This window comes from Nyctibius grandis, chromosome 6 (genome assembly GCF_013368605.1).
Source record: "Nyctibius grandis isolate bNycGra1 chromosome 6, bNycGra1.pri, whole genome shotgun sequence".
Lineage (NCBI taxonomy): Eukaryota > Metazoa > Chordata > Aves > Nyctibiiformes > Nyctibiidae > Nyctibius > Nyctibius grandis.
The window spans coordinates 11999603-12016423 of record NC_090663.1 but is presented as its reverse complement, the minus strand read 5'-3'; the positions used below and the strand labels follow the sequence as shown (position 1 = coordinate 12016423).

The 16821-nt window shown below is 39.5% G+C and overlaps 1 protein-coding gene across 1 annotated transcript in view; it reads right to left on the bottom strand.

Moving 5' to 3' along the window:
- The window catches only part of ACOX3 (acyl-CoA oxidase 3, pristanoyl), a 37937-nt gene extending 21168 nt beyond the window's left edge, over positions 1–16769 (bottom strand). Inside the window, exons 1-7 of the mRNA XM_068402981.1 lie at positions 16744–16769; positions 13143–13321; positions 11287–11520; positions 10161–10232; positions 8600–8689; positions 6461–6604; positions 6159–6247 (exon numbers count right to left, since the gene is read on the bottom strand). Coding sequence (XP_068259082.1) covers positions 6159–6247; positions 6461–6604; positions 8600–8689; positions 10161–10232; positions 11287–11520; positions 13143–13310 — 797 coding nt within the window. The 5' untranslated portion in view covers positions 13311–13321; positions 16744–16769. The remainder of the gene's footprint in view (positions 1–6158; positions 6248–6460; positions 6605–8599; positions 8690–10160; positions 10233–11286; positions 11521–13142; positions 13322–16743) is intronic.
- Positions 16770–16821: the final 52 nt, after the last annotated feature.

The window sequence follows — 16821 nt, the reverse complement described above, 5'->3', positions numbered from 1 at the left end:
CGTGACTGAGATTTAAGACCTCTCAGCAAAACAGACAGATAGCTGTCACTTTAAATATATATCACAGGGCTCTATAGCAATGTCCAATTTTGCATCATCTAGCCTGTAAAACACAACCATATCACACAGATTTCTACCTAGATTAGCTGAGCAGAGTGAAGCACTATTCCAATGGTAGCATTCTTGTTTAGGTTCTTTGGCCAGTAGTTTAGGGAACATTTCAAGCAAAGTTAATCTTAGTGACTTTAAATCATGCAATAGTAATTCATCTGGTGTGCAGTAATGCTGACAAAAAAGGAGCAGCTGGAAAAGCTACGAGCTCCTTTTGCCAGTACTAAATTAATAAGCTGTTACCTATAGTACAAATAGCTCAAACATGCTTTGGTGAATTTCAGACTCACTAAAATGCCTTTCCTGTCAGCTTTTGTTATTGAATACGTTAGAGATGGTGCAGTGACAGTTCCTTCAATCCTTCCTGCCAGAAACAGAAAGCAGGTGAATGGTATTGGAAAGCTGTGAGTCAAGTGATCTCATGGCTGTTCATGGGATACAGTAAACCTTGGGAAGAATAACACTTCAGAGGTTTGGTGAAAAACTTGCAGAAGGAAAGAAAACAGCCACATATTCCAGACTGAAACTCACAGAAAGGTTAGAGTTGAGAAGAGTTACAGAGAAGCTGGGGAAAACTGCAGGGCAATATTTTAGCTCTAGTTTCTACAACCAAGGCTCTAATCTAAGAATGCAGCTCTGTAACAGTAATGCTCAATCACAACGATAAAACAACATAGCATTTTATAGGCCACCTAATCCTATCTTAATGGACTTCATGGACACGCAAAGACCTACTCACCCTAAAGTTCTTATAGTCTAAGTGCCAGTCTTGCAAGGAGTTCTGGATGTGCAGACTCCTGCAACTGTTGAGAGCTGACACAGCTCTGCTAAGGAAGAAAAAAGGTTGTTTGAAGTTCACTGCAGATGCGAGGCTCTGTTTCTGTGGGTGATAAAACAAATGTGTGACCAGATCTGAACCCACCTTTCCCCATTAGCACCGTCAAGTGCCTGTCAGTGTGAACTGGCTATGGCTACACAGTTTTGAGATACCTGTGAGTAACAAAAACTAGGGGATAAGGCAGCACTCTTTCGCAATGTGACTACATCTCAGCAATGTGCACAGCACTGCGTGTAGCCATATAGTGTCTAACCTTGACTGCAGAAACTAAGTGGAGAGGGCAAAAGAGGGAAATATCAACGATTCCACTGCAAAAATCACTGTTTCGACTTAAACTGCAAATATGCAAGATGTGTCTTGCAAAATATTTGGTTTAACTGTGAAAATGGCACTTTTCACAAGGACTGAAGGACTGATGATACTGTATTCAGATAATGTAAGTACAGGTACAGGCATTGTTAACACTTATTTTTATTTTATAGCTGCTTCATTACTATTGCAATTGTTCGTGACTCTGGTCAGAGGCTGCAAGACAATAAAAACATTAAACAAGCATAGGCTTGTTTATTTGAGAAGCAGGACTGATTTCTCCACTTGCTTTCTTATTCACATCCCTGTACTGTCCCTTTCTCTGTACTGGAACAGCCTCTTCTTTGGCCTTGCGGTGAACCAGACCTGACAAATGATCTGGTTGAAGACAGCCAAGTTCTGGGGTTTTTTTGTCGGATTAGTTTTCAGGCAGTTCCAGTTCTCTAGCTGAGTCCCCTACACAGCTACACAAATGTTTGTCCCAGCACAAAGAAAAAGGCAGTGTGGGAGTAGAAGTGAACAATCAAAGAAGCTGAGTATGGAAATTATCTTCACCGAGCTACTGCTTCAGATTGTAAGATGAAGCTCCAAGAGACTATTTAGGCTTCAACTATGTATTACAGCTCCTGTCTTTCTAGTGAAATAACTGCTACCATTGCAAAATCTAAATAAAGAGTTAAGAGGATAAATACTAGGAGACAAAAACCCTTTGAAGGACCAGACTTTCATTTGTTCTACCCTTAAACTAGCACTAGCAGAATCTTAATGTATTATTAGCACTGATACTGAAATAGTAACAAAGAAAAAAAATTAATTAACCATTTAAAAGTCATGTGTAAAGGCCTGGAGGTTGTGTGATGTATGCCATCTTTGCCAATATACAAGGAATTCCAGTGAGGGATTTCAGAACCTGAAATCTCTTTCCAGGAGGGATTCTTTTACACCATTTATTGCTTTTCTGCCCAATAAATCCCCTTTACCCACTTACTCTTGGGTTTTTTGTTTTCAGTATCCAGAAAACTGAATCTGGCCTCAGTGATTGCTGAAGAACATGCTGAATGTGTTGGCATGTTGTATGTTCGCAGAGATTGATCACATTTTAATTGTACATGAAAGTTTGTTAAACAGCTAATAAAAAACTTCAGTTTTCCAAGGTCCATCGTTATAAGTAGATAGAGCTAACAATTCTTCTTCCCCCAGAAAGATCCTTTTCTCCCCTATAAAAAACCTCCGTTCAAATAAATAGCTTTCTGTCTGGCAGTGGTTTGCTGTTATCTTTGACGGCTTCATTTCACTAGTTCTTCTCTTAACATAGGTTTTATCTGCTCAGCAAACGGTACACGTTATCAGTGGACACAGCTGAATGAGCTCAGAGCATGTTTTACAAAGACAGGCATGTTAAGCACCACTTCAGAAACATAATTATAACTGATTTTCAAACTCTTCCCCATGCAGATTCAGCTGGGCATCATTTCTATTTCTGGAGTGGGGAAAGCAGCAATTTGCTGCTAGTTACAACTGGACATGAAATTGGTTCATCACCAATTCAGTGGCAATCACTTACTGACGTGCACTGCAGTAATGGGTAATTTTGGTAATGTTACATTAGCCAGGGTAGACAAAAAGAAAACAAAGGGAAGAAACAGAAATGCACATCAGCACTTACCCAAGCGTCCCTCCTCTATGCTTATGTCCCTCCTCTTATGCCTACCATTCATTTTACTGAAAAGCCCCTGGATCCCAAATACTCAAGAGTTTTTTCAGTGGTGTTTTTTTTCCTTAGCTACTTCCATTTTGAAACCTCAGTGAACAGCACATTTCAAAGACTGCCAGAGCACTAGCAACAGGTGGACATTTTTATATTATAAAAATAAAGACTGCAGCACTTGCATCCCCTGGTGGCAGCCTGATTTACTTTTTGGTAACAAAACACAGTCAGTCTAAATTCCCCATGAGAAAAATTTGAGTTCTATTTTTAACCATTTATGTATTGATTACACAAATTGTTGTAAATGATACAGAGAAAGAAAAATATTCTAAAATATTTTAAAGTGACTTTGTCTTTTTTTGTCAGGGTAGCTGAAGTTACAAAGACTTGCAAAACCCATGTGATTTTTGGACATTCTAATTGTGAAGCTATGAGAATTATTTGGAAAGACAGACTTAGAAGGAGCAGGCTAGTCAATTGGATTTACACTGCAAAAATTCCCACATTACTTCTGAAATTCTTTCTCTTACTGAAAACATTACACTGCATTAGCAGGAAACCAGTCTTCAGCCAAACGACCCAAGAGATTAATTGTTTTCCAAAGCCAGAAGGGACAACTGCAGTCACCTACTTTGTTCTCTTACATAGCATAAATCAATGGCATTTTCCAAGGAAGCTCTGGAATTTCTTCCCCATGTCCTACATAAGTGTTCAGGAGCTTAACTCTCTGTACCTATACTGAAAATTAGTAGCATAAACTTCTTGAAGTACAGAAACAAAATCTGACATCTCTGGCAGAGATTTCAGACTCTGATCTTCACTTGTCATTTATCCTGAGTGTAACTACATGGAAATATATCTGATTTACTAAGTGTCTATGGTAGTTGAACCAGACTTCACACATACATTCAAAAAACTGGCAAAGCATGCAGTAGAGACTAACACTTGTAGTCACAGCGTAATGGAATGTTTTTTCATCACCACATACAACAGGCTTCTATACTGCAGGCTGTGCTTTCTCTGGGATAAGCTAGGATAGAAGATTACTAAACTGCTTAGGAGAACACCTTGACAAGGCAGTGTCTGGTGAAAAAGTCTCCCTGTGAATCTTGGCATTTTGCACATCATGCAACCAACAGTCCACTTTCTAGAGTGGCACAGCTTGTCGTCTCTGCAAACAGACGCAGAGCTATGAAGGTACTAGCTCTCCAGTCCCTATCCAGGCCTTCGTGTACCTCTGAGAAGCAACGTGCAAAAGTCCAGACATTTTTGACAGATCAGTGTGAGCAGGAAGGTTGAGAAGTGAAAGCTACTTCTCTAGTTCTTGTGAACAATGTTGGCATCTAGCCTCAGACCTCTCCATAGGAAAGAGCTGAGGTACATCAGGAACACAGGCTCCTAGAGTTTTCAGCTGAATCAAGGGTGTCTATTGGTAACCTTGGGCTCCCTCGTCCCTCTATCTTAATCTGCAGGTGCTGTCTTAAGCTTTCTAGTGCAGGGACTGTCTTAATCCATACTTAAGAGATCTAGATCGATGATTGGGGCTTCTCAGGCACTGCTGTTAGCAGAAAATAATATTTTTTTTCAAAGCAGCATATGCAAAGTAAACAGAAAGATTAGAATGCCCTATCATTGCTTTAAATGACATGTGATGTTGTAACTAAGATAAGGGACTCCATCTGACATTAAGATAGGAAGTCACTGGTATCCCTTATTTACAGTGTATTATGTGGATTATCATTTCAGAGTATTGAGCTATTACCAATATTTTAAGAAATGCTCTATTTTTTCCCAGGAGATGAAAGGATAAATGGATTTTAGAATTATGTGCATTCTGATGTTATGTGACAATCACACTCCTCTCCTTCCTCGTGTTGCACATAAAACTATGATGCAAATTAAGAACAGCAGAATTTGAACATTTTACAGAACTATGAAGCTGAACTACATTTAGATTACTCAGGTCCATGTTGCTGTGCCATCTGGTGGCTACTAGCTTGTAATGCAGATACAGGCAAAAATACCCACCGAAACCCAAATCCCCTTCTTTTCCAGGCCTTCTCTCACATTTTTCCTCTATAAAACTTAATTTTCTGTATGTTTTTTTCTTTATTTCATCTGTGTGTTCAAGCAACAGAGCATCAATAAGAATGAGCTACAGAAACATAAAAGTCAGTGCTATTTCTGTCACTATAGGATATTTAGGTCATCAGGAGGAGGCTAGTATAGACAACAAACTAAAAGCCATTACATTTGAAAACAAGATACCTTAGGATGACTATGCTTTGTTTACTGCAGTGGCATGTTTTGAAGGACAATACATATATCTGTAACAAACTGAATCAACAGAAAGAGGTAAATTTGAGGCATAAAGAAGTGACTCCCCTCCTCCCTTACTATTTTAGGTCTCTGTCTTTACACAGAGCTAGGTAACTAATACAGGGGTTTAAATCATAATTTTTACATAATGGCTGTTTTAATGCAGAAATCTACCTCAACTTTCTCACTGTCTCTCCTCCCCATCAGACGCCTTTAGTTAGTGAAGTAGAGACACAGTAAGGCCATTGAAGTCCATGACTCATAAATGGAGCCCAGGTGTTTTTTTTTTTTATTTCAATTGTACACAAAGAATACAGAAAAAAAACCCTAACCTTCTCCTTCTCTTCTGCAGTGAACAAGATTAGCCCAGAAATCCCATGGTTTAAACAAGATACCTAGTTTCTCTACTGGGTCTCATTAATCTTACACCTTTACTAACAATAAACCTTGTCTGTGGAGCTCCATTAGCCTTCCTGTGGGCCGGAAATCAACAGACAAAATAATTAAGGGCTTACACCCAGATGGGTGGAGAAGCTGATTAAGTTCTTTACTCAGAACTTAATGGATTTTGGTTTTTTTTTTCATTATTATTGTTGCAGAGTCTATGACTGCAAGAATGCTTGGGGATATTCACAGAGTATGAGTGGCACTTCATATTCTAAAAAGTGACAGAAGCAGAAAGATTATGGTTATTCAGATAGAAAATACTGAAATTCAAGATTTTTCAAGATTTTTTTTTTTTAGAAATACCAACAACTTAAACCCACTAGTGAATACCTCATAATTAAAGACAGAACTGATATAGGAGGATATTTGCACCACTATAGCGTGATATAATCTAGAATGTTTCCTCCTTCAAATGGATTGACTTACCCATTATCCAACCCATTCAGCCCAAGTTTCTTTCCTATGTCACCTACCATCACACCTGGCGTTGGTAGGAGAGTTTTTGTATCTCGAATCTGCATAGAAGTGGAATGAAACATTATTTCAGTTGTGGAACAATGAAAGTTATTGGTTGAACTTTTCAAACAGTGAAAATATTCCCAACTTGTATTCTGCTATTAATGCTAAAGAAAGCTCTCTGTCTTTTTCAAGCACATAATCCTGTAGGTCTTTAATTTGAACCCACTCCCCCAAAAAGAAAAAAAAGATTAGCAGTATTTCTACCCTACCTGTACAATAAAGGAATGTAATCCTTGGCACTGTCCATCAGGAGTATAGAGCTGAGCGTACACAACTGCATGAGTGGCATGTTTCCCCATATTGCCAACCCAGAACTTTGCAGCTTCAAAGTCAGGAGTATTGATGATAAATTCCTGTAGCCAGGAAAGAAAGGAGCAAATGCTATAAATCATAAAAATCAACACACGGCTATTTTCTTTTTTTTTTTAAGGCCATGGTAATGATTTGAAAACATCCATTAACTGCCAGGGTTTCATTCTGTACTCCACTCCAACAGCTGAGATCTCTCTTATTGTGCTCAACTTTGGAGAGTATATATGTAGCTAGGAAAAATTTAGAGCTGAAAAAAATCATTACTTCATTGTAAAGCCTGAAATTCAGCCTTTTAGTTGCTCAGTTAAGCATTAAAAAAAAGTAAAGCAAAGTGATGGACTCAGAAGCACTTCCTAGATCTTAGGTTACGCTGAGCTGTGAGTCCATGTGAAGGACTGTGAGAGCTGTTTTAGCTGTGAGAGCTGAAACCTATGCAGGGACCACCTCCTTAGGCAGTTTTGTGTGGTAAGGAAGCCTGGTTGACAGTGTGAAAGGCAGCACACTTCCCATTTGGACAACTGGGGGGACCATGAGTAGTGGGAATTCTGAAGAATACATGTGTCCTGAAATTTAGACATAGTTTCAGCATTCAGATTTTTAGATTGCAAATAGTGAGCTTTCTGGATGTAAAAGAAATCTGAACTCAGAGCTCCATGATCTTAACAAAGATTTAGTCACTTCAGTCACTTTTACTGCAGTGCACTCATCACCAGCATAAAACTCAATTTATTTAAATGGAACTTTTCATGCTGCCAAACTCACAATCTGATCGTCCATGTCGCATAAATGATCACTGAATTGTTTATATATGAAAAAATGCAGACTGGAGTGTTGTCCTACTGAAGAATATAAAATCTTACGTTTCAAATCTATGATTCTCATTTCTCATTCTTTTGAAGCCACTTCAGGACGTATAGATATGAGCGACACTGTCCACAGTAATAGCACCCAGTTCTGTACATTACAGTGCAATAAAATGCCAGAGTCTTTGGGGAAGATGATGAGCGTACCTTCTTGGGACATTAAATAACACATTTTAAATTCAACTTGGCATAAACCAAGCATGTAGATGATAAAGAGAGAGAGAAAGTTCTATTAGCCTCCTCTCTTAACTTCTATTTTCTTCTCCCTTAATGTAAAACTACAATGAGTTCTAGTCATTTACTGAAAAAAATGTTAGGACAGTGAATTTATTTCTGCAGCAGTGTTGATTTCAGAAAACAAATTATGAATAGTAAGCAGTATCCTAATGGAAAGAGCAGTTTATTGTTTTGCTCTTTCAGTCTCGTTAATAGTCTTGTTATCTCTTTTTCGTATTTCTTTTTCTGATCCTCGGGAAACAATCCTTGTTGTCATATAAAAGCTTTCATATTTAAAGTCATAAGACAATTTAATCTGCACATCCAACTGTTCCTTAAGAGACACAACAAAGGAGAAGGATGCTATCCTTATTTTATATGACAACCAGAAGCTAAATTAACTGCTTGTACAAGAAAATGGAAAATTCAGGATTTATTGTAAATATTGATATATGATAGAAAGCCATTTCACTTTCTGGTATTTTGTTCTGCTAGAATGGAATCACTTTCCTCTTTTTTAAAAGTATTCTGTGTACTAAATGCACTGATTTACAGTAGTCAAAAATACTAATGCGAAGACTTTTTCTTTTGAAAACACTGGGAAGTTGTGTGGGAACACACTTATCTGTTGAAATCCCCACATCCACCCTTAACTGTATTCTTTGCAGGAATCCATTTCTTTCTCTTAGAAATAAATGAAGGGGAGAGAGAGCTGTCTCTGAACTGAGGCACCCACAGCACATGAAGTGTGATATGTTTGTCTGTTTTGGTTTTCTTGAACCAGGACTCCCCAAAAACACTCTTCCCTCCAAAGTAAGTATTTGAAATCTTTTTTACATTTGGAGTTGAACTTGATCCTTTCTTGTTAATCAAAGAAATCCTTGAATCGTTCTGTCCTGTTAGGAAATAACAGAGTCTAACAGTGTCAAACGTTATTCCTGTGCATTAAGGACTAACCTGAGTGCTACGATCAAATGTGGCAGTAGTCCGTATGCCTTTGGTATTACTTCCATGGCTGAGTTCAGTCAGAGCAAAACATCCAAAAACCTAAATAAGGAGATATAAGGCACAGTTCAAGACTACTTTATTACAGCAATTAAAATGGTAAGATTTTCAAATGATTGCAAATACAGCTATTGGAAAGTAACTTACAATTGCAAGAAAGCAATCAAATGTAATCCTTTGGTTTTGTGTTGGCTAGGACATCATGCCTGCAGCAGGGTAAGAGGTACTTTTTTCCTTTGCTGATGGCTGACTCATTCAGGCAGGTACAGATTATTGCACCCACTAAGTTTTCAGCTGTCTCAGTTGAAAGAACTGCTGCATGGTGAAAATCAGCAAGTCTGCTTGCATTACAAGCAGTTCTGGGAACTCCCAAATTTCGGAGAAAAACAGAATGAGGCTGTTTATTTTCAAAATTGCAAATAGCCTCCATTATTGAAGGGGATAAATTTATATCAGATCAATGTATGCATACACTTGGTTCTCAGCAGCATTTGGGAACACTGCCTGCTTGAGGCCACACTGAAATGTGCATACTGGAATCCTTTACACTAGACTGGTTTGGCCTGTAGTACATACTCTTCAGTAGCAAACCTCTGAAGAGCAAGTAAGAATAAAAAAAAATAAATAAACCTGAAGACTCAGGCAAAATTATTCTGACAAATACATATCCTCAGGCTTTTGTGTAGACAGAGTCATTAAAAGAATTCATCCTGATGGGGTATCAAATCAGAACTATGTAGCAGTATATTGTTGTCTACGAGCAGACAGATAAATACAGAATTTCAGAAAATTAAATAAGCAAGCAAGGTGAATGGTTGGGAAAAAAAAAAAAGATAAGAAGTGATAAAGAATAACAAAAGCAGCATGAAGCTCAGTTTGGGTGTGCTCAGCACATATATCTTGCAAAATCAAAGAGGGTCAAGCCAGACAGTGAATGTTGCCCATATGGCCAAATGGCACAGACAGGAGAAACTGTTTAGGATTGGCTCTTTCCATATCAGATAGATAGGCTGCACTTATTCTGCCAGTCACTTGGTCCTGAGCCTCCATTGGACTCCATGTGGTGTTTCTGTGGCATTAAGACATTATTATTTTCCATTTTATAGCATCAGAATGGAATATTTATAGCATCGTGACAAGGGTATGTGTTGCACGGTGTATGATGTAGATGTGGGAGGTGGGAGTGTCTGAGCATGCAAAACTTGCTAGGATATACTCTTAAAGGACTGTGAACAGAGACAAAACTGGTGTAGTGTCATCTATATTGCCTTTTGGGAGAAGTCTCCAACCTTCATCTGCATGTTTACTTGGATAGTCTAAAACAGATCCAGGAAGTGGCATAATAGCTAGCAGTGAGGATAGTCAGGGCTCGTTCAGTCTGCTCCTTGGTCTTTTCTTTTCCTATTTAGAAGTCCCTAGGAATGTAAAGAGATCAGAAATAACGCAAGGGTGCAGGTAGTGCCACAGTTCTGACGGTGCCCCTTTCTCACAAGTTATCAAAAAAAAAATTTACCTCCATGCTATAAACCTGTTTCACAAAGTCTGCAAACCTCTTAGAAGCACTCAGAATTGTACCTGCAAACACCTGTAAAAACAAAGAATTATGAATGAAATCAGTGACTCCATGATGGAATGCACAAATTGCACATGCATAATAACTTGTAATAGTGATGTCCATTAAAGAGGCTAGGGAAAGTAGGCTGCACAGTAAACTACTACTTAGACTGTAGCTGGAGGAAGTAAGTCAGGATTTGATCTTGTCAAGGCCTCTTTACAGAGGATTGAAATTTTCACAGCTCTAACCTGCTCAAGCCTTCATTGCAAACTCTTAAAAATCCTTAACAAGCTCACTTTCCACTTGTCCTTACTGCTGTATCCTTGAGTAAAGTAAAACTTTAAGACTATTCTAGTTTGTTTCATTGCAAATGGATGGGGAACTGAAGGTAGCTGCTTCAAGATCAGACAAGAACACTTTTTAAAGGTACCTTCAGCTTCTCTAGATGGATATTCACATAACAAAACTATAATTCCCAGACCCTCTCCTGCCAGGTGAATAGTAATAATTAATTAATTCAGCTAATATTATTTGACCAGCTATGTCAAGTATGCATTCTGAGACTCATCTAGGGAGCAACTGATGAACAGAATCCCAGCCAGTGATGTCAGTGAGAAACTTTACGCTGGTTTCCGTTCCTTCTGGATTCTGCCCTGAATCAGCACACCAAGGGTGAGGCAAGGGAGTTTCTTAAACCTGTATCTGTAGCAAAGACATAGCCACCAAACAGGGCCCAACAATCAAATTCTTTGGCTGCTAATGCCCTAGAGAAGAGGCAGAGGACTGGACAAAAGACAGTGGAACTGTAGGCATCAAAATATCTTTCTGTAGCTCTGTCTATACTGCTCCACCTTTACTTTCCAGGTGGGATTCCAGTGGAGACAGGGCTTAATGACAAAGATCTACTAACTTCATCCCACAGCTCTCTGATTCTTCTAAACATTTAAACTGAATTCCATTTTTGAAAGCAAAGGACTGGGAAAAGATATAGGTTTAATAAAATAGGCAGAAAGCAACAGAATTATGGTATTACAAGACACTTAAATTCAAATACATACCACTATACCCTTTGAACTGTACTTACACCGCAATGTAAGAAATACTGGAGACATGGAGACCAATCGTACATTCCTATACAGATCACCATATTAAATATCTTTAATGGGTTCTCTACGATCTCTTGCTGAGTAAGAAACTCATACTCAAAGAGCCTTTTACAGCGCCGGAATGTCAGCTCCTGGTATTTCTCACGGCACAAATCTTCTCCGGGATGATGTGCAAAGAGAGGATCACTCTCCAGAGCAGAGAAGATTCTGTTCTTGAGGGGGAAAAAACTGACATGAGAATGTTAATCTAAAAGCATTAACAAAACAAGTTAATGTTCTTCTAGGATAATCCTAGGCCTCAAACTACATTCATTTGATAGGAAGGTGTAAATTTATAAAGCCAAAACTCCAGAGAATTAAAAAATATATTTAAAAGGTCTGTCATTATATATACAGTTAATGCAGCTAAATTTTATGAAAGCTCCTTCATCATGAAGTATTAAGTGTGGCACTGATTCACTCTGAATGTAAGAGAACAGTATGGTAAAACTTACTTGCTTTTTATAGAAGCTTCATTATTTCACTATACGAAGCTGCTGGCAGGAGGGCAATGGCCCTCAATCTGACAGTAAAACTTCAGGGGTTACATTCAGTTAGAAATATGCCATAATAGTAAAGCCATTAAGCTACCACAACTGCTTTGTTCCCAGATGAAAGCAAAAATGTACTCCATTTAATGGAACCATCATACGCGGCCATTCAATATGGGGATGTGCTGCTTTTAATGTTTTAATTTGGATCTTTTTTTTTTTCATTAAATGACACACTATGGCATTTTTTAACCTCAGACCTCAGTGTCTTCAAGATATCCACATATTCTTAATTGTCTTTCATGTAATTTAGAAAAAAAATGCAGTGCCTCAGGCAAAATCTTTTAAAAAGGTTTAAAAGTCCTTTCTTCCTCTCTGAAGAGAATGACCCAGTAAGAAGGAAGAAAACCAGAAGATTTCCTGTGCTTTCCTTTGAAAGGTAGGGTCATTCCCCCTCTCTGTATGAAGAAAACTGTTTGCCCACACAGCTTTGAAACTCCCTCAGACGAAGAGCACTTGTGTTTTTTTCTACGCTCTTAAGCGTATCAGTGAGATGCAGAACAAGGCATTTTTGATTTATCTGAGCCACCTTCTAAGATTTTAATAATTATGGTGAATGTTCAAGATCAGCTTAAATCCATGTAAATCTATACCACCTTCAAAGAAGTCAGTTCTTTCTCCTCCTACATCTCCAAGCCATGCATTCCCACACCACTTCTTGTGCTGCAATTAATCTCTTTTTTTGGCAGGGCTAGCTTTCAGAGAGGTAGCCGTGCTGATCTGTCCAACTGCAATGCCACATAAGCATTAGTACAAGCACAGAAGATTGTAGGAAATTATGTCAGGTCAAAGGAAGACAGAAATATTATGTTTGACAGTGGCATGAACTTAGCTCAGCTTAAGCACATTGTAAAACCATGGGATATATGATTTAATGCAAACACTACAGTAAAGAAATATGATAGAATATAGTTCTTTCTCATTTTGAAATGAGCACTGAAGTTCTGTAATGTAGCACATGCTGGTCTCCCCTGTCCTAGTGATCAGTAACAAAATGAGCCTTACAAGACAGCAAAGTTGCTTAAAAGTTCAGTTCTGTTCTGAAAACTGGATGTGCAAAACTAATTTCTTCATGCTCCATATCTACAGAGTATTATAGAATCACAGAATCACAGAATCAGTCAGGTTGGAAGAGACCTCTGGGATCATCGAGTAAATACTCTCCCTTTGAAAATCACATACTTGGTTCTACTGATAAGATATCTCCAAAATTAAAACACACTTACAATTCTTGCAAAGTTTACCTTAAGCTGGATGATATCTTCGCCATCTAGTAACACTGCCATCTCCTTCCAGTTGAAGGAAGCTTTCTTACGATATTGGCAAAGGGGTCCTTTAGGGAAATCTGGTAGCAAAGTATCCCATGAACTTTGGTTGCCAGTGGCTTCTTTCAGATTCAGTGTGGATGCCATTGTTAGCTAAACTGCACCAAACAAGAAAAGATACATCACGAACCGAAACACTGCAGATGTCTAATTTTTAATAATAAAAAGAAATCAAAAGGGTTGTTAATTTAATCCATAGACTTGTTCAAACGTATGAATACAGCAGTGCAGAGCCAACTAAAAGCTTGCCCTTCCATTTATCTAATTCGATTGGCTTGGTACAAGCTAAGAAAAAAAATGCCTTTGATCAAATGTAAATGAATTACATGGTCTTTGTTATTAAAATATGAGCTAAACCTTTTAAAATAAACAAAATATGAAACAGAGACACCACTGGTTAATATTGCATAATGAGAGGGGGGATGAGACAAAAGATCCAGGCAAGAAAATAACATGCCTTAAATAACATAAAGTCAATAATTGTTCTCGCTTCTAACTTAAATGCAAAATAATAAAATATTAAAGCACTCAAACATGCATACAAAGCCCTGTTCAAATGCAGGAGATGCCTGTATTATCTCCACATTACTAGCGAACATTTAAACAACTGCTAAGTAAGTGGAATGTTGGTTATATGTTAAGGATTGCTTTTATATAACTGAAGTAATGAGCCGTTGTTCATGCGTAAACACAAGACAGAAAACACGAGGGAAATGGTAGGAACTCTGCCCTTATCTTCCACTGGTTGAACACATGAAAGGGTAAGTGGCAATAAAATCCTTATTTCACGCACACCAATTGCAAGAAACAAATTTCTGTAAAATCCTGCACATTTACATTTCCTTTGCTTAATTTAATCTTGTCCAGACCTGGGTTAGCTCCCGTCGATACACTTGGCTGGGTGAGCGCTGTGCTACCTGGGTATACCTGCCCAGGCCATTAGACGTATGGTGCAGAAACAAACAGGTGGCTTTACACAGGGGAAACACAAACACCTCCAGCCCTGTATACTGTTCCGTTGCTTTGATACGGCGAACATTTAGAATTGTGAAAGCAGAACAATATCAAAATGTTGTCTGTCACTAGCATTGATTTGAATAGAACAGGCGAATAGGACAAGCAGGAGGCCCTGTCTGCAATGGGTCTGTAAAAGGTACAGATTAAACCTCCACAAATGAAGTCAAATAAAACTATCACAGTAGTGACTTCTACAGAACACATAAAACTATAGGACTTTTCTTCTACAGGGATGATGCAGTTCTGGAAAACCGTAAGCAGGTAGGTATGCACTTCTCTTAAGGGTCATATTGCCATACAAAGTATGAACTTTGCAACCACACTTAAACTTCACTTTTCCTTCTTTCTTCCCTAAAGTCTAGATTTACATTTCTGTTATGTGGTGGCTTATAACATTTTTAGTCTGTCTTTTCACTAAACATTTCTTTCAGAATACACTTTTTTGTGTGCTGAGTTGAACTCAGACTCTTGTGTATGTGATCAAAAGTAGTAAGACCCCATGAAGACCGCTGGCATTTTGTTGTGTGTATCTATGGGTCATGCAAGTGCACTGCAAAACTTCACAGAACCAGCAGAATTTCATTACCAGTAGGTACAACAGCACTGGTTTTGGAGACAAGGGGAACCTCACTTTGTGTTAGAACCCGGCCCAAAGAGTAAAGGCTTATGCCTCTGCTGCTTCCAGAAGCTGATGTCGGAGTGCCCTCTGCTGCTACCTGCTCATATCACACCCAGCAATTTCTGTCACTTCATGTAGATGCGAGAGATGTGTTACACTTGTAAGTTGCAAAAATGATCGGGCAGGGGAACAGAAGCTGGCCATGTTCTAACAACAGGGCTGGCTGGAAGAAGCAATTCTCAAAGGTATTGGAAGGACATCCAGGCCCAGGGCTGACCAAGGGCTCAGTATGGACTATGAACATAATAATAAAGTACAGAAACTACTAGTTTGGCATTCTACTTTTTCCATCCCTTATTTTTCCTCATCATCTTGATGTATCTCCTTGCTAGATTTCTTTCAACCTAATTCTCTCATGGAGGTAATTTTCTAGTTCTGGACAGTACAGACATAGTAGAAGAGGACTGCAGGATAGTATTTCTGCATGTGACTTCCAAATTGGTTCTAGGAAGGTGCAGTTCCAGGATTGAGCAACAGGTTTGGAAAGAAAAGGGAGGGGAAAGGCATTGAGAAAGAGCATTTCAACCTGAAGCCACATAAACAGACACTACTCTTCTAACTGGAAAACAGGTAAATCAGGCAGAAGTTCAAGGTTTCTGGCTCAGAACACAGAAAAATTTACATGACAATATTGCAGTTATTGCATCTAACTTTATTTACATTGCAAATCAACGAGATAGCTCAGATGAGAAAACCTAAGCATTCATAAAAAAGGATCCTGTACTTCAAAAAAATGACAATTTCTCTGTCTTCAAACAATGTTTTAATATAATTTGGCTCCAAGCAAACAGTTTCACAACTGATTGTGAAACCAAAACAGGGAGTTACAATAGGAAAGTAACAAAGGACTGCCCTAAGGAATAACCTCAGTGTTAATTTCAGCCTTGCGCTGATGTTTTGAAATTTGCGTGTGGATGTGGCACTAAAAAGTAACACATTATTTTCAACTTGCTGAGAACTACTGCAGTTTCACCAAGAAATGCTGAGTTGAAACCCTTTTTATGCGGAAGGTGCTCCTGCTAGTAATTCAAATTCACGACTGGGCAACAACAACGGTACGCAAACCATGAGGGAATATTTCAGTTTGCAGTGTATTATCGTCAATTATCTCACGTAACGATGACACAGCTCAGACACTTGGTGGCCCTCAAGAACAATGATATTGTACCCTTATTCTGTCAGAAATACCGTTACTCGCAAATGTGGAGCCGCTAGAAAATAAAACTAGAAACCGGTGATGGCAGCTGTCCGGAGAAAGACAACACCGGAGGGGTCAAAGGCAGGGAAGTAAACCACTTCTGTGAGAGCCCTTTGAGCTTGCATTGCACAACTGCTATTTAACTGCCTAAATGCAGGGCGAGGCCTCGTTTCTGCTCGGAGGGGGAAAAAGAAAAAAAAGACTAAGTAATGTACTGGTTTTTACTACTAAAAATGTACCGAGATTTGTTCCCCTGAAGAGCCGGGCGGCTGGGGGCCTGTCAGGCTGTCAGTCAGCGTTCCCAGTTTCGAGCCCGCTCTCAGAAAGGCGTTTCTGCGCTGAGGCACCGCAGCCGCTGTCACACCGACACAGGCCTCCCCCAGAGAAAGGCTATACATACGGCAGAAATCCCCCAGCCCACGTTTGCTCCCGGGAGCGGGCGGTACCCGCGTCTCTCAGCCGCAGGACGGCCAGCAGCGGCCTCTCACCGCGCCCCACACGGCTGCAGGTGCGGCTGCCCGGGCGGGGCTGACAGGAGCCGCTTCCCGCCCACGGCCGCTGCGCCCTGAGGCCGACAGCCCGCGGCCGCCTCGCTCGGGGCTCCACAGCCCGGGCCCGGTACCTACCTGCGGCCGCTGCCGTCCCCGCCTCAGGAACTGACGCGAGCAGCCTGCGACGCGCTCCGCCTCCTCCCCCGGCGGGCC